Genomic DNA, 27452 nt, shown 5'->3' with positions numbered 1-27452 from the left:
ATTTAATATATCGTATATTTTTTCAACCATCTTACAATAAATATGTTAGCTTTAATAGCTTTTCTTATTAATGATGTAAGATATGTATAATGGTCTTTAGTTATATAATTATAGAACTGTTTCATTCTGGAGAAATTAATTACTAGTACTTTCTAATCTAATATAAATTCTCTTTATTATTATTATTTTTTTTTTGTTCAAAATAGAATGTTCCTGTTCCTCTGTAGTGTAATGTATCGAAAAATGTAGATATACTTAAGGACAATGTTAAGAACAATCACTAAATTTATTATGTATTTTATTTGTTAGAACATGGAACGCCCCCATTTGAATTATAAATGGTCTCTTTTTTTCTTTTTGCAAAATCATTCTATAGAGCAGTCTTTTATATATGAACAGCATGAGAATTCTTGTTTTGTCTATGTTGATGTTCCCATGGTTGTAAATAAATTTAGAATAGCCGTTTGAGTCGCAGCGGTCTTTGAAAAAACAGAGTCGAAAAATGCCGAACAGCGCGATAGCGCTTGTCTTAATCGATTGCGAAGAGAAGCAAGCGGCGAAATAGCGCTCGTCATATTTGTTATTTTATGAAATACATCTGTATTCTGTTATATATGCATACTATTAGTTTATAAATATTTCAAGTTTTGTTCAATAAAAATTATTGAGAAGATAACAATGAAATAGAAAATACCGACAGCCGTCCGTAGCGCTCAAATGTGCTGGGACTTTTCGCGATCGCGCTGCTTAGGACTCAATAGATTTATAATAACTAATAAGTCTCTCAAATAAGATCGGACATGATTTTTGACTGATAGAACAAAGACAACCATGTGAAGGGGAAAACCAGATGAGGTTAACTCCGTTAGGTATTAATCTAGCAAACTGTGGTCTTACTCGTCCAGGAATAACTCCATGAAGTATAATTTTTTATTACCGAGTTAATGGGATGTAATAATATACTGATTGATAAATGCTTGTGTAGATATCACAAATTGTCGTGCAATTATTTGTTTTTTTTTTCAGGGCTTAATATACACTGATAGAATGTTTCCGCTTACGTTCGACTATATAGAATGGGACGAAGAAAATTGCACCAATGTAAAAAAAGATACTGTAAAAGTTAAGTATTCTGTAGAATAGCTTTTATAACGTGTACACGAATTTATATTGTTAGATATAATCTGTTAACAAGTTAAATTGAAATATAGTATGATAATGTATAAAATACTGTGGTTTTGAAAACTTTTTGAAATTATTTATATCATTTATATTAGTTTGCCTTTATTAAGCGGATATATCAATAATCGGTGGAAGAACAATTTGTAAGATGTTTAGTAATCATTTTTCTTTTCTCTTTATATTTAAGATTTGCTAGGACAGTCGAAAGTCTAGGTTTATGATACATATGGATAGTATTCTCTGTCTTTTAAGAAAATCAAAGGGGCATTAACCGGTCAATCGGTCGCTAATCAATCACGAATTGCTGTATATTCGGCAATCACGTGCACTTCGAACATTCTAGATGTTTAGAGATGTATCATAAACCGAAGATCGCGTCTAGGACGTCTACAAGACGAACGTAGAGGTCCCATTAATTATTAGCGTGAGCGTCTGATTCCGTCAATTGATTTTTTGTATGATTTTTTTGTCACGGACATCAATCCCATATATTTTAGAATGGGTGAAGGTTATCCCATACGGATTGCCTACGAAGATTATTTATACCATCATCCCTTTTGTTGGCATTGTATAGCCCTACTATAATAACGACGGAGTCTAGAATTTAGAAATTAATCTTAATACATCGCTGCTAGTGAGATACGACACAAAGGGTATATTATTCGTGTAATATTCGTGTAATATTCGTGTACGCAGAGATGCGTCGAAAGTTACGCGATTAAGATTATTAGTTTATTTGTACCTTCTTATGGACTATAATTTACTTTTGTTACAAATATTTTCTAACAAATGATGCATCTATTTGTCAATATGATATACTAAATATTATACTTACGAAATACATATTTCTCTTACTATTCTCGTTTGATATTGATTTTTTTCATTCTTTAGAGACGAATTTACCGGTTGCTTTACTTGTTTTACTTTGTAAAAGTAAAAGCCTGCACTATATATTTATTAATTTACATTACATCAAATTACATTCTTTAAATCATCTTGCATATCGAAATCGGTGAGGAGCTAGCTATTCGACAGGTTGACCAAAGTAGATACAAGTTACAATAAATATTTATGTTGACATCATATATTTTCCTCTTTCTCTTAGTTTCCATAGTGTTTGCTTATGTTGAAAATACAATCAAATATAGCGAGTCCTTCCCTATAGACAGAAGCAGTACTCTGTTACGCTAGTATTCACATATTTTTATACATATCAAACAATATATTCACTTCTTACTTTACCGACAAGCTTTTTCATTATATTCGATATAATCACTTATACATTTACACTTGACTAGTTTATTAAAAAGCGTTTGTTTTCCCCAGTGTGTTCTTTCGCCGAATTGCATTACAGCCGAAAATCTAAATAATATCAATTAAATAATAAATTTACATTTGCAGTTCGCCGTTTTAAATATAGAGAGAAGTATGTTGATTTTTTCCTTTGTTGGACAGAATTTTTGCTCGGTAAGAATAGCGTTGCTAGCGAAATATTGTCAATGCTCTTTAACACATATTAGTGAGCTAAGATTATTTTTACGAACGGCGATTTTTTACAAATGACCGATTAATTCCTATGACGCCTTTCGCGTACTAGTAACGGTTTATATTATATCGATTTAATGAAAAATAAACAGGCTAAACGATAAATAACTAAGACAGTTTAAATCATGAGATTTAATTTCAGAAAGAACGAAGTAAATATATTTTCAATAAAAATATGTAAATTTTAGTAACGGTTGTTTTATTTATAAGTACATTTGTGCGTTTTTATAACGAAAACGTTTGCTTGTCACAATCTTCTTTGCGAATTTATGATAGTCGTGCTCATTTTTTCTATCGATTACAATATTTTTCTTGCTTCTCAGAGCAGTGATAGTTGCGAGGTAAATTATTAAGATACAAGCCTGTACATGTAAGTAGTAAAATTCCATAAAGAATATAGATTTCGTTTTTTAGGAAATTAGAATTTCAAATAGGATATCTTCGTGCAACGAATATTAATATAGATATCTTTTTATCATCTATTTGATTTATCAGCAATTATATCGATACACCATGTAGGAGCACGAAGATTATTTAATTAAGCAAGCACTTTATATATTTTGCAAACAAGCAAATCGTACACGAAGCTGCTATATATGTATTATTATATATGTATTATAGTTTATATACTCTTGTTAGAAATTTCTCCTAACTATACGATCTTTTTCCGTTAGAAAAAAGGAACGTTTCGTTAACATATGCAAATAGTAGTAAGTAGATTATTGGTCCGTTATTTTTTATACACAAAGTATTAAACAACAAAGTATTTAAAGTATACAGAATTTAACGGAAATAATATAAAACTAAGCATCTAATCGTTTTGTATGGTGTAGCAATCGAAAGGAATCATAAATGGCAACTTCACATTCGACGGTAATTCAAGTCTGAGCTTATGTATTCGTATATAACGATATCTATCGACAGGAAGAAACTCTGTTCTTTTCGTCAAATCTCGATTTAGCTGTACTCCACGTCAAGACGGAAATACGATCTAATATTTAGCCGATAGTTAACATCTCTATTGAACAGAATCAATAATGTTGGAGCTATCGTTCTGCTGAATAATAATGGCTCTGCGTAATAAAGGGGAACCGATACGTCATGTGGCTTCTTGAAACTTGTCCTATTTCACTTGCGTCAGATGAATCTTGAAGAGATTGACTGCTTAGGATATGTACTCTTATATCCAGGTATGTACTCGTTGCTCAGGACTTTCCTCCTCCTGTCAAGATACATGGCCGGCAGTTTGCGAAGCTTTCCACTTTCTTCCCCGACGTTGCGCCAAAAACCGATCGTTTCCTCCTCTCGAAGATTGTAGGTACAAAGGTATTCTCGCCGTGCCTATCGAAATTAGAAACAGGCCTTGTTTGCATCCATTTATCGATTCTTATTTTCGAATCGATTTCTACTGCATCGTAATCTCATTTCATCTCATTTCATTTCATTTCATTTCATTTCATTTCATTTCATTTCATTTTATTTCATTTCATTTCATTTCATTTCATTTCATTTCGTTTCATTTCATTTCATTTCATTTAATTATTTCATTTCGTTTAATTTAATTTAGTTTCATTTCACTTCATTTCATTTCGTCTCATTTCATTTCAGTCCATTTCATTTCATCTCATTTAATGACTCGGTATTAACCCATTAAGGGGCAACATTGCGTTAACGATATGGAATTTTGTTATTGCATTCGATTTACACACTACTACTCGATTGTAATTGTTAATTTTCCCGGTTAGAAGAGGACATTCCAAGGATTTGCCTAATATCGTTTCTTACTAATTATCTCTTTCACCTAGATTCCACGTGTAATTTTATCAAGTCTTAAGAAATTGAAGTATTTTTAGCGCTATGATGGATTATTTTCTTTTTTTTGATCTTAGCAAAACGGTACTGTAAAAGTTATTTTATCTATACTCTTAAATAACATTGCATTTGCGCAACTTTTCCGGATTATTTCACTGTTTCGTCCTTAATGGATTAATGTACAAGCACACGTGTAAAAATTCATTTTTAAGTTACATACGGGAGATTGGAGTTATTCGTAAATTGCTGCGCCTTCTTTTGGTAACGCGATACTTTATTTTTATCCGTAGTTTTGTCTTTTTTGTTATTTCAAAGTCGAGTAACGATAATAAATCTTAAGGTGAAAGTTCTAAACGACAAAAATCATCGATCATAAAATTGTCGATAAGAAGGAGACAACATTGTGGCGGCTTTATATCATGACGTTGATATTATATCTCATTGTATTCGAATAACACCCGATATATATTACGTCACTTTAATACACCTGCCATATATTTTTCACTTTTTTATCAATTAAACAAAAGTACATAGGTACATATGTACCTGTATGTAAAATAACTTCAAGCTCCCGCATTCCATTTGTGCAAATCTTTTTTTTATGAATCGTTCGATGACGAAATACCAGGGCCTAAAATGTATAAATGTATACATATATCTGAGATTACATATGACGATGAATAGTTTTCACATCAACCGCATTGTATGAAAAAGCTATAAACGCATTGTTAATATTCGTTATAATCGGCCGATTGTTGGTAATTCAACCGTGTATCGCGATTACGAAGACAAGCATTGTTGATAAGTTAGTCGTTGATAAAAGAAAAATAGAAAATTATTTGGCATACTATATACGTACTAGAAATATATATATATTATTTTATTAACCCTCAAACGGCAGACCGCGGACAACAATGAATCGGTTATGTTCCAACCATGTATGAAATTTCAATTTCCATAGTAATTTGAAAATCGTCGCGTACAGACGGGAAGAGAAAAAATTATAATTACGAATTTTATTCGAAAAATATATTTATTTATCTTTATATAGTTACTGTTGCATCTTTATTACAAGTTTCTAAAAACTATGAAACTCTAAAAATAGGATCAAATTTCCAAACATCGTAAAACTTTAGGAATTGTAGGTTGCGTAATAAAAGCTACAGACTTACATGTGTAAAAATAAGAAAACCACGAGAAAATGATGAAAACTATGCAATAAAACACTCTATAGCACGATACAAATTACATACAATACGAACACTATGAAGCTAATAGAAATCTAGAGAAGTTAGAAAATTGAATTTTGTGTTTCACATGTCTTTGCTGATCGCACTATCACGATATAACTAGAAAGCATTAAAAAATCCATTCTTTGATTTTATTCGATGCTTGCATTCGAAACGATCGTCTCATAGCCGCGAGGGTTAATTGATAATAATTTTTCTTCTAAAAAAATGTACACGTAAACGCGAATCTAATCGTATGTGTTTAATATTGATATTTTAGACCCTGAAGTGTAATGATTATTTTCATCGATGCTTTCGATTAGAAAGTTGTCCCGCGGGGTAAATTATCGAAAAGAATCGAACCGGATATCGAAGGAAACAACGATCGGGGTTTCAAAGTCGATTTCGTTACTACGTCTCGCGATTCACGTCGGCATTGGTTTCGCCAAGGACGACGCTGGTAACGGTGAAGTCGTGCAAATCTATGTAAGAATTTCGTGCATCCGTGTGGGCGTCGTCGTGTTCGAAGCGTGACTCGCTCGTGGATGTTGTGGACGATGTGGTGCAAGGACGTTCCGAGGGTGTGCAGGAAGACGTACACGTACCGTTCCGTGATATCCTGGTGTTGGTTTGAGGACTTCCGGTGCAACTGTATCGAGACGTTAACGCTTCGGAACGTGATAACGAGGGCTCGGCGGCAACCTGTACCATCGGACACCAGGAGAAAAAGTGGGCAAATCCTCGCCGAAATCTGCAAGACGGAACCGTTATTGGTCAAATCGTTAAATAAATACCAATTTCCCTTCCAATTTATTCTTTTCTAATTAAAAGGTTTACGGGAAATTGGATTTGACAGATCTGGACGGAGAAATGATTCCATTTAAAATCGTATTTCAAACAGAATATCGCCCGATATACATTTCGGACGGAAAACACAGCTAATATTTTATTGGAAAGTGAAAGGATCGCGGGTTACGTTTCACTCTTTTTTCTTTCTCCAACCTACTTGTACACATTCTACGTATACGTACAATATGTTCGATGCACGAGTGTTAACGACGAGAACTATTGGTCTATTGTGAGGAGATTGTTTGTTACGGACAGCAGTATTTTACTTGTTTGATGCGAAACGATAATAGCGATACTAGTATTGGTACTGGTATTGGTACTGGTACTGGTACTGGTACTGGTACTGGTACTGGTACTGGTACTGATACTGATACTGGTACTGGTATTGGTACCAGCACTGATACTAGCGGTAAAATTTCACCGGAACAATTGCTGTGCATGACGTGTAAAGGGATTCTGGTAAATGGCTATTTTCAAATCAATCATCCGGCACCCGTTTCATTCAGTTTGTGGGCCGAACAATGTTGTCTGGATTTGTCTTCGACGATTCATGCGGTTCTTTGATATGTACATATGATGTACCTATGTCGTATCTACGAGAGAACGTACCGCAATTGAAATCCCTATCTACATATCATCGTCCGTGTTAGACAGAGACTTTCTTTTTCAAAAGAACGTATTTTCGATTTGAAAATACATTCGTGTCTTAAATTACGACACCTACCGATAATTTTTCGCCTTGTGATAAATCTATCGTTAATATTATCCTTAATACTATTGTAGTAACAACGATGCATCCATTCTCCCGTACGAAGAGAAAATCGACGAAACAAGCGAATCAAACGAAAAGTCGAATTCACTTAGCCTTATTCACTGTTTCAACGTTTAGTCAGAGTACGGTCGGTTTGCGCGATGGCGACATCGTAATCGATAAGGTTCTATCAAAATGCCATTATCACCACTAGCTGCAAACTTTTACCAATTAAATTCAAATCTTGATGTTGAATATACGACATTACACTGTTAAATGTGGTTTCAGATTACAGAAACCGTAACTGCGATCGAAGCGTGCGAAATGCCGTCTATTACGTGTCAATTTCGAAACGATTAATTAAACAAAGAAATCCGACTGATTCAAACTCGACTATCGCACGATGTATTTTCTTCGTTGTTCTATTCAGAAAAGCATCAAGTAAGGTGTAAACTATTACTGACGCGATTTTACCATATTAGCAAATAACAAAAATAAGTTTAGTAATTCTATTTTATAAATTTCTCGAAATTTCTCCGTTACCCTTTTTATTATATTTAGCATTTTCACAACCACGAAACAAATAGTTACGTAAGCACGAAACAAGTTTTTTTTTACTCATATGTCATTAGAAGTTTACGAATGGGTTGAAGAAACCTTTCGATAGTATAATTAGGCAAATACTTATACGTGGCAAATTTTCAAATGTTTAATCATGAAACTAAAATGGAAACTGGAAACTGGATCGATTAATACATGTTTTTAAATTTCCTAAAGGCATTTCGTAAAGGTTAGTGAAAGGTACTTACGTCCTGTTTTAAAGTAATATTTTACCTGGAGTTCATCCAACAGTAGATTATGGGATTATACATGCTGTTAGACATGGCGAGCCAGTAAATACCTAAAAAAACTTCTTGGATGTATGGCTCGTTTGTAATCTCCGGGAAGTATGACGTTATGATGAAGTACACGTGAAACGGTAGCCAGCATACTGCAAATATTACTACGACAACAATCATCATTTTCACAACCTGAAAAACAAATGTACTGGTATTTAGTAGCCATCGTTGTTGTTATTAGTCGTTACTTTCTATTGATATACATATACGATTCTTCGTTTAGTCGAAGAAAGCTTGGGAGCTTTATCATAGTAGGCTACGGAGATCGATGGTAGAAGAAAAAGTTCGATATCCATGATACTATTTTGACGTTTTGTTTCATTATTTCGCGTGCACACTGGATGCTTTCGTTACCTGATGATTCGTAGAGTCGATCGAAAAAGACGGAACGTTCGGAAGATATTCGAATTACGATTCGAACGATACGAATTCGATTACGAATTTCTCATACACAGGAACATGGAAGAAAATACAGGAAAACAACTATACGATTACACGTTTAATATATTTCGCATGGTGCAAATTCAAAGCTGTTTGCGCGATATTAAAACTGGGACAAAGGATAATATATCGAAATATGTAAGTTTACAAACTATAAAAAGCTTGTAATTCTACCAATATCTTTATATATTTCTCTCCTTTTGTTTCCTTCCCTTTGTTTTTATATTATACCGGAGAATACTCCGCTTCTTTGCGCTTAATGAAACTTGTATTACGTCAGGAACCATAGGTACGCAGCACGAAACGTTGTTAATCAACGTTGCTGATCGCCCGACCTACGATATCTTGTATTAAGAAGACACAGCACGTAAATTATATTTTTTAACGTAATACATCTTTGTCTGGCTATTTGATATCCTGCATTTCTTACTCGTTTCACTTTCACTGAAATAACTAAACGAACTAAACTCATACATATACGCATAAACATACATATATATATATACATATACATATACATATACATAATGATTAAGAAGAATTCATACTTTTCATTTTTCATTTTGTATTTACCCCAACCATGAGAGTCGTTAAACTTTGTAGTATATGAGATCTAAATGTTTGGAATAAATGTCTGGAATAGAATTTACCATTGTTCCTTTAAATGTATTTTCATTATCTCGAGTTCTACTTGTCGAAATTGCAAAATAATCTTTCGATCGTCCCTAAATTGTTTGCGAAATATTTATTGCATCTCAGGGCGTTTCACATTAAAGGGGAACTACTAAATATTCAAATGATTTTGCTCCTCGTTTTATTAAGTCTATCGTCATAGTTTGTCTAGAAACATTTCTTTTGCGATTAACTATTTTTTTACTTACCATGTCCAAGATATATCTCAGGTTGCCGTAAGATTCAATCATTAAAATAATAAACTACAAAGTTACTTTTAGCCATTGTCGATTCTTCGGTACAAAGCTTACTCTATCGAAAGAAATTATATATTTTGGAGTTCGAAGCATCGAATATGCAGATCAACCTCTTAAGCTGTTTCCAAGAATGGAACTTTTCGAAATTAAATTTCTCATTTTGCTTGCAAAACAATAAGCGGAACAAACGTTTTATATTTCACGATAAAACCTGTATATCGCTAAAATGAAGATGCAAGATCGGAACAAAATATAGAACTATAAAGGAATGTAATAGAATATCCCTTTTTTCGAAACCATATCACCCTATCACGCAAGTCAATTCCCTTAAATTCTCGCTTTTACCGTTCACTCGCCACTACGCGAGTTGTTACTACTACTTTGTTACATATACTCTGCATACATATATGTACATCTATGTTCATATATCCACGTAGGTATATCTATTCTCTACTATTCTAAAATTATTTGTTAGTAAAATTAGGACGACAACGAAAAAGGTTTCGCAAGGGGTCGCATCGTCGCGTTGCGTCGTCGAGAAAATCTCGATGGCCATCTGTTATATTTATTCGTGTAACTAGACTCGCGGGACACATTCGCATTTGACGAGATCGTCGCTGTCCCTTGGCTCCCCTTCGCTCGATTTCATCTTCACGCCTTTAATTTCTTGGCCTTTCCTTTTGAGAATTTTTCTCACAAATTGTCACATCGTGTGTTGCGTGCATCGCTAGGTCAGTGCTCGCACTCTATCTACATACATTTGCTTGTATTGATCTCGAGAAATTTCCCAGAAAAATACAAAATACGAAATACAAAAGTAGAGGATAAACATTGCAGCGTTCGATTCATCTTTGTTCATGAAACGTACTTGAGCTACCGTCTGTTTATTAGATAGACCGTAGACCGAGAAATTCTTGTATTCGTCTGTCGACTGATTTCAATCTGAACTTTCTTCAACGATGTTCTTTGATCCTTTTACGGGGCAGGTGATCACGGCCGTTAGAACGTTGTGCTTCTACGTACGTGGCAAGATGGACCATCGATGATTCCGCATATAGAGAAAAACGAGAGCTCTTTGCCGCTTAATCGAAATCCAATAGGATCACTTGGGCATAGGAGAAGATCGCAGAAAGAGATTTCCTCATACCCATACGCGTAATCTCTTTCTCTATTTTTTCCGCCCGTCGCGTTCGTTATTAGTTAAATGACCGCTTGACTGATAAACCTATTACATTCGATAGAAAAGAAGACTGAACTTCCGTGAAATATCAAATGCAAACGAATTACGTATCAAACGTATCGAACAAATTATGACAATTCGTACAAAGTTCGTGCTCGATTATATAATTAATAAGAAATTGAGCAATGTATCAAGCACTTTAGCCTAATGGCTCGATACATAGTATGTGCACATAGCACCTACACGTAGGTTGATTGTATAAAATTCGAAGGAAACCATAGGGGTTTATACATCCTTGGTTATATATTGATGCGTCCAAGTTTGCGATCTATCAATTTGTAACGATATCAGTTGTCGAGGGAAAACGTTTGGAACGATGGTCAGAGGAATTTCCTCAAGAGCTAATTCCTTCAAAAATTAACTTTCGTCTTCAAGAATGCACGACAAGTTATTAGACGTCACGACGAGGAAGTAAGAAAGTTTCATCAGGCGAGCAGGTACTGCTTCCTAGAAAAATTTTCGCCTGAGAACACCTTATTCGGATTTTATCGAAAAAGGAACTCCTCTTAGTAAGGAACGTACGTACTATCGTAAGAAAGTGCAGTTCCACTATATTTGCAGCCCAATTGTAAAAACGATGGAACAACATAACACGAGTGTAATAAAAGTTTCAAGTCCGGTTTCGTTATTTTTCGAAACCTGTACGCTCTACGTATACCTATTCGGTCGTAAAACTCTAACGTCACTAACTAACTCGAACTAACACTAACGTTCACTGTCTACGATGCATTATCATTATCAGGGTGTATGGATAATCTTAGTCGAGTCTCGTTAATAGAAGAATTTCTTAGGTTTCTTCCGATATATTTAAGATCACCTAAGTTTGTCCTTTAATTATATATTTCAGTGTAAATTTACGTATCGACTGAAATTTTAATCCAAATTTTTTGGCGTTAGCTTTTCCCGTTCGATAATCATCATCGACGTATCATAATCTCTTCGAGTAATTCTTTCGAGTTAATTCCACGGCATTTTCTGCTTTAACGATTTAAACGAATGACTTTAATGAAAGTAAAGCTATCGTACGTAGTTTTAATCCCATACACATATATGCATCTATGTATAACGAGCAATTTGATTTACGTTCTGTTTTAAAAGATTCGGTTACTTAAATTTTATTAAATATCGCCTTAACTTCCAACTGTTAGAACATTTATCTCTATTTATTCCACACGTGTAACAGTACTATAAGTATTGGCTGATTACGAGTTAACACACGCTGCAAATATATGATTCGTTGGAATTATTACGAAATTGTCATAGCTTAAAACGAAATATGTAAACTTTAGAAAGGAAAGTAAATAAGCAAATGATTGAAATTATTGTATCGCCTTAACAAGTACTATGTGAAAATTGTTAAGAAACGATCGAGACATTTGCAAATTGCATCATCGACGCGATGTGTTACGAGAGAATTTAGTTTGCGAACAGGTGCGGCGACCTGGTAGACCTTCTAATTAGAAATTATAGCGTGGCTTAACGTCTAAACTGCTTTTAAACAAAGATACACCTACGTGTGGATATACCATAATACCGCCTCGCGTGTCTATCGTTGAAATCCAGACGTTAAGTCTAGATATTTTTGCGGCTCGCGTTTAAAATTAATTGGCAGGATGCCTTTCCGGAGTAATTTTACCATCGTTTTACGATATGGTTCTAGGCGACTCGAAAAATCCTTGAAACAAAAGGATCGAAACACGTTGAGCCAATAATATCGGCATTCGTTCATGTCCCTTATCATTCTCTATTTGCATTACATATTGGTGTCGTTATTTTTTTACGAGTTCAAATTTCAAAATCGAGTACTGCAAAAGTCGCTACAAATATATGTATCTAGAAATAATATTTGGATAGAAATATGTAAATAATGGGACAGTCGATCGTTGGTTCGTGGAATCGTAGACTGCATTAGAAAGAGAATGAAAAAGGAGAAGCCTGTTGTGAAACGTCAACAACAACAAGCTTTGAAAATGCATTATTGAATCTAATTCACGACAGACGACAAGGGAAATAACGTTTTAGATAAAAGTACGTAGCTTTACCATTATTCCTCGTATAAGGACGGTTAAGGACAAACTATATTATAGGATTATAAGACTTAAAGTATAAACGATGTATCAAAGCTTAGACCAACGTCGATAATTTCATTATTCGAAAGAAATAATCCATCTTTATTGTATTTTTATCGCGCGCGTTTAATTTTGAAGACGTACTATCTGTCGTAAAACGTTCAAAATAACAATTGGATGACGTAACATAGAGAACACGTTACAGAACTAGCGCTTCGTGCGAAGAAGAAAATGGTGATTGTTTGGTGGTCATATGCAAGACATTTATTCCTGTTCGTCATAACCTGGGGCTACAACTACAACAGAAACATATTGTAAACAAGTAGATGAAATCGTACGTGGTTTAATAACGAAACGTGGGATTAATAACGAAACAAGCCGCGTTGGGGAACAAATGGAAACCAATCTTGTTTCATGATAACGTAAAAGCTGTCGTGTGTCGAAAATAACCACACGAGAACTTGAACTATTAGAATCGAACTTTTAGTTTCGTTGCATCCCATTTCGTTTTATATCACGGGTATCCGGCCATCTTTCTGCATTTAAAACCATTTTTCAAAGTACAAATTTCCGATATTCGATGATATAGATAGAACAAGAGACGAATGTTTTCGAGGAATGGAAAATCGTCCAGATCAAGGGATTAGTTATCGTTTGATAAAGTGCGACGGTAATTAGTAATAATTAGTAATAATTAAAGTTAACGATTATCGTCGCTCTCTTTCCCTGTTTTTTTCTTCAATGAAACACAAAGCATAATAAAAGAGATGATTTCATTCCCTCGTGATTTACATACCCTGCGCTTACTCCTTATACCTTCCAATTGCCCGGCGGTATTTTCGCCGATGCTTTGCGAACCCCATAACTCCAAACCAATTCTGGCGTACGTGAACGTCATCGATCCGATTGGTAAAACATACGTCAGTACCATAAAGATCACATTATATCTGAAAACAGGAGACGTTGTATTTGAATACACGTGGTTATTCACATTGGAGCATATGTTTCGAGTAATATGAATTCGTATTTCCTTGATATGTCGGTCATACGTTACGCCATTTATATTTATATTTATTTCCTCATATAACCGTTTGTCCGTTAAAAAGTCTCCCGTATAGTATAATAATATAAAAATGTTTATGTACACGAACCATGAATTTGATTTATCTTAAAATTTTCAAGCGAGTAGAAAGAATGCGAACAAAGATACGCAACAACGACGTCGTGCTTAAACATGCTTAAAGCATTTCGCTTTCAATGAATTCTGTGATCGAGCTCAAAGCATAGTAGTGATAGCTTTGTGTGGTAGTTGAATAAAACTTTGAACTGCACTTTTATCAGCTCCAGTTGGTAATTAAAAGTAACACCGATGAAACTCGATGCAGAGTGTTCGAATCCATTAAATCGAGGAAATTGCAGATTATTTCCTCATCTTTAGAAAGTGTGTTGATGAAACTACCGAACTGTACGTACGTTCCGTTAAAAAATGTTTTCAAAGGAACTTCTATTCTATGTGCACGAACGTTTGCACAGTGAACTCGAGTATTTCATTCTAGAGTAAGTGGAGTAGAGTGTATTTTCATACACAAACTGAGCTAAACTACAAAATTGCATTATTTACATTTGTAACTAGAATGAAACATTAACGCATAATAATCGATCGATATTGTCGCGCATTGTTACATTCTGTACGTACAATTGTGCAACCATAAATCGATCAACATTATTTATGAGTTGTTCAATGTTATTACAGTGTTTTCCTCTTTTAGTATTTACAATTTAGTATTTCGTTTTATGAAAATGCGATATGCGTTTCGCTCGTGTTACACAAATTCAGATTTATGTAGGAATTATTTGAATCGTTCATTTATCTCTCTAAATAGTCTAGATATTTATATTTGTATGTATAAAGACTTCAATCGACTATCTAAAACTATGTATACAGAGAGAAAGAGAACAGACAAAATGATACGACGTTGAATTCCTTTCTCGAAATAAAAAAGACAAAGGATATATATATATATATATATATATATATATATATATATATCATTTTGTCTGTTCTTTGTATTTGTATGTTGGTTGTATCAAGGTTGGTCACACTTGTGTATATTTTCACGGGAAAACTGAAATAACGAGTCGTCGATTCTTTTGGTCGTTTCATCGGTCGAGTAATTGATGATGTTGCTCGCAGACTAAGCAAAATTCGTTTTATGGTAAGCTGACTGATCGGCAGAGCCGATCGTTTACGCGTCATAAACCAGTTGTTAGATGATATCTGTGATCGATATCGAACGGTGCAAGGATTTGCTCATTATAGTTGTTCGCGATAAGCAAAATTTTAAGAGATAAAAACGGCGCCCTTTTGAAATTTCGTTTATAACGTTTCCTGCGATCGTTTTAACCTTTAAAATTTACCTTTTCACGTAGCTTTAATTCCACATTGCTTCGCAGTGAAATTCTACGGTTCTTGAAAAGGTTGGTTCTTCGAGAAAGTATAATGAGACGCTTGTACCGTTTCAGCACGAATTAGCATGCATGAGATAGGAAAGAAAAAGGTTGCGTTTCGATTATTAAGATAAGCTCACAAGTATTCGTCGTAACTGAGACCATTGTCGTCTCTGTTGGGAAAATCGCCGTAGCAGATCACTCGTATTTCGCCGTTTGCAAAGTTTTGAGTGTATGTTGTGTAGAAGAGTAGCATCGGTAGCGAGAGGATAGCTCCTACGATCCAAATGAAAATCGCTATGCAGAGGGTAGCTCTTTTACCCATGTGAGGTCTCAACGGGTTCATGATGGCCATGTATCTGCAATACACGATACGTATTAACTGTTAAAATATATTTTTTAATGCATATGAACCTAGCAGCAATCGATACAAACACTAAACTGGAAGATTATAATGCAAATAAAGGACGAATCTTTCGTGATATTAACACTTTGACAGCCACGTTGGTCATATATGTGACGCCACTTCTTATAATTGTAAAAATTGAATGAAAATTGACAGTTGGGCCATTTTGAATACAACGAATAAACAGAAGATACCTTGAAATAAAAAGTGTCCCATCGAACAATTAAATATTTTTATTAAAACATCAAATGTTTCAACAATATATTCTGTATGATTTGCTTACGACGAAATAACGAATGTGAATGGTTTGTTGAAATAAACGAAGCGTTGTTATAATATGTCGCTATCACCCGTGACCACCAATAAGACAAACAGTCCATTGGGCAACAATGTTGTCTTATTATTATCTTCCCATTATATGCTTTGAATAATAAAAATACTCCCGTGGCGTCCTCGGCGAAACATGTAATTTCGGCGTGGCAGTCAAAGTGTTCGAGCTATGCTATGTACTAGTTCTACTATTTACCATATCATTATGGACATTAATGATAGTTATATATGTATGTATACTGCGTGCATACATAGAGCAGGACGCAACTCATGAATTTTAACGATTTTGAAATATGTTGTTAAAGTCAATGTCCTGAGTAATTTTGTTACTGGGATCGGGAAGGTGTGCTTGCTTTTATGCAATCATCATCATATTAATCTTACATAAATTTCATGTAATTTCACATTTCCTGCAATAAACTTAATCTCGAATTAATTACAGCCAGTCACTCGCATAATAGTAACACGATAATACGAAAGTGAGACTTTTATCGTTGTACTTACTGTCTCGCGTCGTTTATAAAGTGAATTGTACCATGAAACACGTTATATGAACCAGTGTTTTCATATCTGTAGAACCGAAGCAAAGCTAAACTAAGAGATTACTTGTCAAAAAGCATACATTTAAAAGATTATTAGCGAATGGGTAGGATAGTTGTTACAAGAAAATTAAATTAAATCTTAATTTGTATGGTGTAACTGATTGTATGGTGTGAGAGAAAAAAATCAGAGGGTAGCTTGCGCTATTACACTTGCAGATTGGATTAACGACTGACATACTTACACGCTTTTTAAATTTCATTCAATACGGTCTTTCTTGCGTCGCGTCGTATCGCGTCGTGTCGCGTCGTGTCGCGTCGTTCAAATCTATCCCCAAAGTTTTCCAATGTGAATCTGAATCGTGAAATTCTTTGTCAACCAGGGAAAATGCGATTTCACTTATTTCTTTTATTCTACGTAAAATCTTGTTGCAGCTTTTTATGTTTCTTCGTTTTCAATCGTCCGTCATTGTAACGTCGTCGCGTTTTAACAATTTTTCAGTGATTTTCGGTAATTTGACAACAACAAACGATAACAGCAAAAATTAATCGATACTCTATCGGTAAGAAAACGTAATATTCAAAATTGCCAAAATAATTTTTCTTCCATAATTAAAAGTAAATGTATATGTATAAAAAGTAAAAATGTAAAAAATAAAAAAGTACAAGTTTATGATGGTAAACGAAACGATAGCGATCGAACAATTCTTATGCGGCTCTTGCAATATAGGTCACTATAGAATGTTTACGACGGAAGGTTTACGTCTGTTGAATGTCAAATCCACTGTAAACAGAAGTATCTTTGAAATGCATACGAGTTGAATATATCCTCGCCTTTGAAATAGAATCGAGATTTTAGATGCCAAAGAATGTCCACTTTCTTTGCGTAAACTTCGATAAAGCCAACTTGCAACAAAATGTTTCGCATATACGATAAATTATTGTTAAGAAGAAAAATTGACCTATTCGAATCGGCATGGTTCATCGTACAATAATTACTACATATATATTTGATAAATAATAATAGTCTGTTCGGTTCATCATGCCTATGGACAATGACATATACCCAAGTACCTCTACATAAGACATATAATTTATCTCCAGCTATAATTATATTGCAATTTCTCAATGCTGTTCGCTGTATGTTACATAGATCTTTGATATAACGATATCATTATGTACATATATGTACTTGATCGAGCAATGTATCGTGTTTGTCGATGCACGTTAATGCGATGTTTATATAAATAATTTTGATGCCATATGCGTAAAGAAAAAGATGGCTCTGCTTATAAATTAAGGTTTCGAAGAACGTTGAATTGAAAATATCAACGTGTTTATCGCTCCAATCGCATGTTTCATATAAAAAATAATATGAATTCTTACGTATCTCGTTATACGTATTTGACGTATAGAATAACTGTTTGTATAGGCAACTACGGGTATTTTAGTCATACACCGCGCTTTATAAAATGTGAAATAATAATAATTATAGAACAGAGTAGCCCGAAGAATCCGATTGACAAAGATGTTTAAGAAAATCATTAAATACTCCTTTTCACGCTTGCTATTCGCCGCACGTTCACTTTTTCTCAAACGTGATTTTCGTTTGCTTCGACCAACAGGTCAATCTTTCCAACAACTTTTATTCGTTCTATTTCGCAACCTGTATAATCACCAGATCCAATCGAAAGCACATACGTATGTAAATGCAATATACGTGCTTGCTGCTCTTCTACGTTGCTGTTGAAACAAAATTTCGTCTATCGCACAGTAAAACAACATTTTTTAACAAGTGTTTTGAGCAATTGAAATGTGCGCGAAGATTGTGTAAAAATTTCATCTTTTAAAGTTTATTACTACGTGCAACATGCGTACCAGTATATATATATATATATATATATATATATATATATATATATATATATATACACGCATAAGAAATATCTTGTGACTGTCGTCCATTTTAATCTTCGCTTTTAAATATAAGGAAAAGTACAAGTTTTAAAGAATATCAAAGTTATATGACATGCCAGCGCGAAAGCGTACTCTATCAACGTACGAAAGTTTCAGAAACGATAGCTTCTCGCAACTCGATGCTTCACACGGACGATATCTTGACCTGAAATTTCTGCAAACTGTCCGATGTCTTGTGAACGCAATCGTGCGAGAAACTGCATACACGTTACCACTTACCAACTCGAAGCATCTCTCATTCTAGAAACTAGACACTCGATCGATTTTATCCACCTGAATCTTTCGTACTTTGATCATTCTCGTGCTTTTCATCTTTTATTTTACGTTTATTTCAATCTATACTTATTCGATCGTTACTTGCTTTAAATCCAGTTTACTTCCCTTAAATCCAAGCACACCGCTCTAATATTCTATTCTTCCGAATTATATTTTTCGAATAAGTACATTTATCATTGTAATTAAGCAGCATTTTTTCCTACGATCTCTAATTCCAGAGCTATTCCAAAAATAGTTTCAACTTCCAACTTTAAACGCTGTTACCGCCTTATACGATTGCATACGGATAAAGAAAATATATTGATTATTTTTTCTTCAAAAATCTCACGCCTTCGTTAGTTCGTTAGATGCGCGAGTCTGATACGTTCCCTTTCCTAGAGGTATCGAGCGATGTCTTTCCATTGTCTCACGTCCACGTCCACGTATCCGGCGTATCCTCCTTCTACTTTTCACTGCTTTCTTATTCTCTCTACGATTTCATAGGCAAAGGCGTGCAAAGACCACGCTCGCAAATGTTCCCGTTATCCTCCATTTATAAGCATACCGATATTGAACGATGAAATTGCCGCTTCGCCGATGAATCGATCGATCAAACTGCGTTCTTTTCGCAATAAAGGAAAGACTGTGTCCAAACTCTCAAGCCAGGGAGTCACGAGAAACACCGGACAGTTATGTCTCGTGCATTCACCACAGGTCGCTTTCAAACAGATCCGAATTCAGATCCGAATTCAGATCCGACCAATTACTCCACGTTAGTTTCGCGATCTACGTCAGAGAGGAAATAAATCTAAGAGATTCGTTTAACGTCGGTTAAACGAATCGGTATGCTACTAATCTACGAAGTATGTTTCCGGTATGCAAGATATGCAAAACTTCGTATGCGAAGAAATTTCTTCATTGTGAATGTCTACGTCATACTTTTAATAAGATTTCAAGGGAATAATTTCGAAAGACCGAAACGTAAATATGGTAAAGGCAAGTATGGTAAAAAGGTAAAGGTAAATGTAAATAATAATGCAAGTGAAATTGCATTTTTCATAGTAATAAATATAAACTGCTTTCGAGTACGTCGTACACGCGAAAGCTCATAATGTTTTTTTACAGTTGATGTTGAGTCCCGTTGTGCGCTTACATGTCAGAAACACTATCACAAACACTGTCAGAAATCACTTACGATTGAAAAGATTGCGACAAATAATTTTCAAGATATCCTATTTCATTTGTTCGTTTCGTCCATTCCAGTGTTGCTAACGGTTGTTGCCAAACGGTAACAATTTGCGTGATGCAACTTTTCATATACATACATATGCATAAAACTGTATACAGTAAATTATTGGGTGTGAAAAGAATATCTTTACTGGCGATATCTTCACATTATCGATTATAAATCAATTAAAATTATAACGTAGACACCAGTTTGACACGCGAGACTTCGAAATCGAATCGTTCGTTACTGACGATGAAATTAAGATTCACGCGTTATTTTCTGTCGAGTACCGGAATGTTTTTGCCGATCGATCGAACCTTCGCACCACCGACACCAACAGTGGCATTGGAATTTTAATCGGTTTTCCAATGGTCGGGAAATAGCACCATAGGCATTTTGATTAAAATTCGAATTATGGTTTATGTTCTTCATATTTTCCTGTTTATTTATGCATATCTTCGTAGTAAGAAGATAAACATATTTAATCGATTTATTGACAAATTTAACTAGACTAGAGCGAGCATTATAAATACGTAGAGTGCTACACGGTTGTCGCATACAGAAGGAAGCTCGTAGACGATAACTCCTCGTGATAAAAGTGCGCCGGGTGAGTCGATGAGAACCATTAATTACAAATAACTTGTTACCTGCTGGTTGTATGAAACTCGACTATGAAGAAGAACTATGTTGCATTCCTATCTGACTGCGGAATCTAAAGATATCGGAAAAGGATGTCGATGTAAGAAGATTTAGTGGAACTTTAACGTATGTTTGTCAAGAGAACGGTCGAATTTGACGAGAGAGCGGCCCATAATTCCCTCGATAAATTCGATCCCGGTGAGGGAGTAGAATGCGATGCGATAACAAAATTTAAGTCCGAAGGTCGAGATCGATTTTGCGATAGCTTCTCTATATTACTCCCAAACAGACTACATATCGCCTACAAATTACCATAATACCATAACATTGGCATAATATGCGAATATGTATATAAATATTAATAAAATTATCGCACAACTAGTCGCACGTTGCAACAAAAAATATGTACTTACTCCGGCAATGTCGTTATTATATCGAGTGTTATATTATTGTTGCGAACAGGAGTAAGTAACAGGACGAGTAATAAGCGACTTTGTCGGGACAATGAAATCGTTCCATTTCACGAAGCCAGTCGTTAAGCGTTATCGCTAAGCGATTTAATTATCCAAATTTCTGTAAATCGAGATTCGATGAAACGAAAGTTTAACAATGTTCGGTTAGATTTTTACTTGCTTCGTCATAAGCGTTATAAGCGTCATAAGCGATTTTACGAAAATTAACGCAATCCTTGAAATTATATTCATTCGTTGACGAGCGACCGGCACAGCTGTAAGCTTACAGCTTACATATCAATGTTGCGTTCTTTCTTTCTTTCATGCAGAAAAGAAAGGCAGAAAAGAATGGCAGAAAAGAATGGCAGAAAAGAATGGCAGAAAAGAAAGGCAGAAAAGAAAGGTCACTTCCCCATACATAGTCGACATAGCGAAATTCTCGCTACGTTCGAAGGGTAAAGCATTTTTGCCACATATGTACAAACTATTTTCTGCGCCATCGCCCCTTTCTACGTATTCTTTGTAGAGTACGTTTACATTGCAAGTCTGTGCTTTTCAGTACACGATTCACTGATCTACGAAATTGCAAGCATAATGCTAGAAATCTCATCTTCTATACATTTTCTCCCGCACCATTCCCTTTAATATGTACTCCAAGGCGATAATAGTATAATTTTATTCTTTTGTACTTGGTATTTGAGTTTGAAAAAGAAGTTGAGTTTGAATCGATTCCTAACAATCCCACTTGTCTATTTTAAGAATTCTTAATATCGTTTATAATTGTACGTATTATTTGGTAAATACTTAATTTTCTAATATTTTCATAGTTCTTCACAAACGAGCATAGATAATAACGACCAAATATCTTTTATAAACTGCTTCTATCCATTGGCTTTGGCTTATAGGATCGATCTATTATTTTGAAAATGCGTCTGTCTCGGTCTTCCCGTTCCCGTCATTAATATTAATTTCCAAGCGAGGCATTCATCAACCACGTCTTAATCCACACCAGAGATAAGACATCGATCCCCGACCTTCGTACTCTTTTGCGCATCATAACCTACACCGAATCCCTACACCGACATCCCCAAATCAAAACGCATATAAGCCGAGACTCGAGCCAGCTCGAGCAGTTCTTGTTCAGCCTTACTCTGATTCGGTATAATTCTACCTCTGTAAAATAAAAGCTTGATAAAAAGAAAGTTAACCGTTGGGTTACGGCTCAACCTTCTTGTTCTCATAATCCAAGTCTCAAGTTTACGCGACACTCTCGCGGCTGCTCTTTGCTTGCAACGAACCAGTTTAAACGACTTTGCTTTCAATTGCTAATTCAGAGGTATCGACGTGGTGGCCGATTAACGTTATTCACAATGCTTCGCATTCACATGCAATCGTAGAGATCTATCTCGCTTCTTCATTCGATTCTCGCCTCTTTACCGACGATTAGTCTTTCTTCTCAATTTCCATCGTTGTTAGCATCGATACAAGTTGCTTTTGACACCGTTTCGCCGATACGGATCTACATATATTCCAACCTGTATACTAATCACGAGTGTTAACGCGAAACCTGGGTGTCGATGCATGCGTCGCAAATAGGCCTGTCATTTATAAAATCCTGCACTCTTGTCACTCTATTTTTTAGATTAGGTACGATGTCCCAAAATAAAAGCTTCTGTAAATTATAGATCGTAGCTGGATAGCATTTAGACTGTTTCTAACGCGTCTGATGCGAACGCAACACTTGAAAACCACTTCTAGAAAAACAAATGCATTGCTATCCAGTATATTAGCATAGGTGCGTCTGACGCATGCCAGATCACCACCGTGTGCAACGCACATATGCATGTATGTATAGCATGATAGCGCGGATGATCGGTGGGGGCTGACGGTTTGGATTTTGGATACAAGCGAGCATCGGGACACCCGAATCCGCGATGGTAAAACCTAATCGCAAATCGCAACATGTTTCAATGTATAAGGTACTCTTTACATCTTTCGACGCCTGTCGCTTGTTTCTGCATCGATCTTATTCGATTATTCCAGCGATTTTCAATATTTTTCACTTTATGGCGGACATAAACTAATTGACAAAATTCTCTGGCACACCAAAAAATATATCGCACTTGGTTCGAGCCGCAGCATTTATCAGACGGCTATTATTTTGGCTATCGTCATTTTCTTATTTGACAATGTAAAGAAAAAGAGGGCAGTGCGTCTGGATAAATAGTTAGTCGCGGCGCTCTGTTTGAAAATCGCTCAGTTATTCGGCTGATAACTTGACCGTTAATACGACCTGTTAACTATTTAATACTAGGAAAGATGGTATGCGCCGAAGATACTCGAGTTTAGTCGAGACTCAAGCTATATATCGTGCATACACGTCCTCACAGCGAATCGTGATGGTTTCTTTCACAATTGAAATGCCGTTCGTTCCACCAGAAATTCTGGAACCTGAGCTTCTCTTGCAGTCTCGATAACGCACATTATCATTTATCGGCAGTGTCACAGGCATGCGAGTACGACGTGCCATTCACGTTCTTCTCTCCGAATCGTTGAAGCATAATTCTTCGATATAGTCACGGGGCTATCGAGCTATTGGAAATCATCGACGCCGATTCCATTCGATTCGATTCGACGTCGTTTACGGTCTACCTATGCTTGATCGTGATCGAAAAACTACCGCCGCCAAAAGCATGTTTTTTAAATAGATTTTTCCAAAGAGATTCTCGCGGTTAATATTCGTAAAAGACCTTTGAACCACCCGTTCAGAAGCTTCAGATTTATTTGTTGTTTCTACACTATCATAAGTATATCGTGTACTATTCTGTGGCAGGTCCTCGAGGAATTTTTCGACGAGGCTACGCCACGCAAAGTTAGCTTTCGTCCGATCTCGCAAACCAAGAGATTAGTTACGGGTATAGGCGACGCGCTTTCGCAAAAGTATTTTACATGTATTTCGTACATTTTTCAAACATATTTGGAATCGTAACTGCGAATATGTATTAGAAGGACGATAATTTATGCGATTTGTAAATAAACACAGGCAGCGTTTGATACCGACAATAATGCAGTTTTAAGCATTATCTTAATACCTGTAATATCTGTAATACCTGTAATACCTGTAATACCTGTAATACCTGTAATTACGGGAAACGTTCTAGTTATGTTTGTTTATCTTTGACTCTAGCGAAACGGACTAAATTACTAACTTAAATTTTCATAAATCTGTTATTCAATTATTACACATACTTACACACCGGGAATGAATAAAATATGTATGCATATAGTATAGCTACTTGAAAAGAATTATGTCACAAGCGTTTCATTAATATTCGACGCGAGTTTGGAAATTTTGAAACGTTTCACCAATTATTAAGAATTTTATGATTAAAAAAATAACCGAATAATTACTTTATCGATAATTCCCAGTCTAATGGATCAAAATTTTCAATAATAACCTGCAGTTGTTACTTGCAGGAATTACTTAATAATATTACATATAAATGATTATCAAGTAGAAGTAAAAGGTAACGTCGGTTGATTAAAGGGTTGAATTTAAATTTCAGGAAAAAGCCAGTGAATCGGAAATTACGTTTTCTTTGTACGTTTCCACGTACACAGCACGTACACAGTTAAAATTGTCCAACAAAGATTGGAATGTCTGCCTACAGAGAAAGCTGCATTTCCGTCTTTGAGATCGTGATTTTCATCCGTTGTTTCGCCCGTCTGTAGTCTGGCCCGAGCGTTATTTATTTTCCTCGAGCGACGAATTGTCAAGGTGGCGTTTCTATGTGCGCGCAGTCGAGGCCAAAGCTAACCGCATATTCGTCCAGTTTATGGACGTGTAATCTTTCGCATGGCGGTTCCATTTCACAGATTTCATCTTTTCGACCTTTTCCTAAGACTCTCAATCGTAACTATCGGAGCAAAATTAATTAGCTATTAAATTGTATTTAATCGGCTTTCAAACACCGCCGCGTAGTTTGGCTCGAAGCAGCCGAGGTAGTCGAGTTCTAAATCATAATCCTTGATAATAGGAGTTCAATTAGATAGAAGTTTACGATAGGTTGAAATTTGCAATGCTGTTCTGCGAAATAATTCCGAGCCACGGGCTAACTGTATTAAGATAAGGTATTATCCGATATTGCGTATAATCGTCGAAACTCGTCCTAAATAAATATCGAAATATCACTGAAATATCATGCAATTTGGATTCTGATGTATTAAAATGCAAATATTTGCGTATGTCTCGCAAAGACAAACAGCTCGATAAACAATTCACGATAAACAGAAGAGTACTTTGTCTCTTTTCTAATTGTAAGATTACTTCTATCTGTATAATTTTTTACTAAACCAACAAATAAATCGAACACGAATACATATGAATATGAACATTTTGTTCGATTCGACTTCTGAGTAAGAATAACGCGCTTACCTATCTATAGAAATTGCCATTAAAGTGAAGACACTGGCGCATATAGTGAGCACAGCGACGAACTGACAGATCTTGCAGTAGAGCGTGCCAAAGGGCCAGTGACTGTTCAACATGTAGATGTAATTGAACGTAACGTTCAACGTAGACACCATAGCGTCTGCGATGCTTAAGTTTACCAAGAAATAATTAGTGACCGTGCGCATCCGTTTGTGCGCTAATACAATCCAAATGACTATCAGGTTGCCACCAGTTGCCACGACGATCATACAGGCGAACAACAAGGTCCAGATCATTTGTCTCCACCACGGAAGTATGAATTGATTTCTCAATTGTAAATCCGTGATATTCGTGTTATTGTAGTAAGTGTTATTTTCCATCAGTAGTGTCATGTTCAACGGGTCGGGCGTTGAATTTACAAAAACTTGGAGGTTCTGCATTTTTCTCGCAAAAATTTCTTAATTCGCTGACAAACTATCTATCTTTGGATACGCGTCTTTCGATTATCTTTTGATTTACCCTTAATTTAGTACGAACTTTAGTACGAGTCTTTTATTGGAAATTACGTAAAGGTGACTACGCACCTCGAACAAATACCGATTTAAAAACATTCGATCAACACGATTCGTTTCATCGGTTCAAGACGAACGTATTAAACTAGTTTTTCCAATCACTTTTCGTTTTACCTTTTTACGATTCACACTTGTATCAAATCAGCCCTACGATTTATCATATACTATACCGGCACATATTACAGCTACAGTTAATCAGATCGTTATATTTTATCCTTCTTCGATGTCACAGTTTGTTTTATTAGCTTTTTAGGTCGCAACGATCGCCAATTCTCAGACGATTTCCAGAGTATCCAAAGACAGGAACGCGTTTCATTTCTTCCGTATCGATACGATACAGGTATAATGAAGTTGACGACGCTTGTCGCCACTTTATGCAGATTTTGTTTGCGGCACGAGGCAGGCGGACAACTGGCATGGCCGAGTCACCGACTATGCTCGCTTCCACTTCTGTTTCACGCGCGAGCGCCTCTAACAGGCTTCCATTCGATTAACAAGCAAGTGCTCAGCCATTGACCTATTGCACCGATTCGTATTGTTTTCGTGGGTTACCTTTATACGGCGAAGAAGACTTTTCTCATCCGAATATCAATATTCTAGATCCAGAACGATCCAAAGACTGATGCCATTTCAGACGATATCGATGTACTGCCTTCATTTTCCATCGATGGTGCTAATCCATTGTCGTTCTTTATTCCTTCCATCGCTCTAAATTAATTAATTAATTCATTCTGCCAATGTACCTATGCTTTCTTATCACGTTTTGATCACGTAATGATAGCAGCGTCTTTCCTGTTGTATTCTCGCATTTCACGATTCCAACCTCCACGACTAATTACCTCCCGCTGAAAACGTTTAGCCGGTATCGTTAAAGAAACTCCGACCGCAATTCTCCACGAATTACCACTGATTTTTTTCTCTACGCCCGATGGACTGACATCCTGAACACGATGTAAACTTTACGTTATTTCATTTCACGCCTCGAGCGCACTTCAAAATACGTCCGTCTCTTCTCCTTTTTGCCCTTACCGTTTACGCGTCTTGTGTCACGCGTCCTCTCTCCGGCCCACCACTTTTCCGGTCCTCTTATCTATATAGATTTTTAATGTGTATTCTTTCCTATCCTCTGCTCTTTATCGCGAATGATAAGTCGATCATCGATCAGTGTCGTTTCTTTTTCCTTCTGTAGTCAATGGAACAGACTTACTCGCCGATCTGTTTGTCGTTA

The 27452-nt window shown here is 35.6% G+C and overlaps 2 protein-coding genes across 4 annotated transcripts in view; one reads left to right on the top strand and one right to left on the bottom strand.

The window, feature by feature from the left end:
• LOC105680311 (peptide deformylase, mitochondrial-like) overlaps positions 1-1245 on the top strand; it is a 2986-nt gene extending 1741 nt beyond the window's left edge. The window contains exon 3 of the mRNA XM_012381575.3: positions 1027-1245. Coding sequence (XP_012236998.1) covers positions 1027-1143 — 117 coding nt within the window. The 3' untranslated portion in view covers positions 1144-1245. The remainder of the gene's footprint in view (positions 1-1026) is intronic.
• Positions 1246-2248: 1003 nt separating this feature from the next.
• On the bottom strand, positions 2249-27222 carry LOC100744404 (tachykinin-like peptides receptor 99D). 3 transcript variants are annotated; one of them, XM_024365397.2, is made up of 6 exons: positions 25656-26092; positions 15535-15753; positions 13743-13893; positions 8203-8399; positions 6374-6519; positions 2249-4068 (listed from the first exon to the last, which is right to left on the bottom strand). In XM_024365397.2, the coding sequence occupies exons 1-6, from the start codon at positions 26090-26092 to the stop codon at positions 3953-3955; spliced, it is 1266 nt and encodes a 421-aa protein (XP_024221165.1). In that variant the 3' UTR covers positions 2249-3952. The 3 variants fall into 3 exon arrangements, with proteins under 3 accessions (XP_024221165.1, XP_012237232.1, XP_012237233.1); XM_012381809.3 differs by lacking the exon at positions 2249-4068 and having other exon boundaries at positions 4779-6519; positions 25656-27222; XM_012381810.3 differs by lacking the exons at positions 2249-4068; positions 15535-15753 and having other exon boundaries at positions 4779-6519; positions 25656-27222.
• Positions 27223-27452: the final 230 nt, after the last annotated feature.

This window comes from Bombus impatiens, unplaced genomic scaffold (assembly GCF_000188095.3).
Source record: "Bombus impatiens unplaced genomic scaffold, BIMP_2.2 scf_0135, whole genome shotgun sequence".
In the NCBI taxonomy this organism is placed as follows: Eukaryota; Metazoa; Arthropoda; class Insecta; order Hymenoptera; family Apidae; genus Bombus; species Bombus impatiens.
Note: the sequence above shows the minus strand (reverse complement) of the source record. Positions and strands in the feature narration are given on the sequence as shown.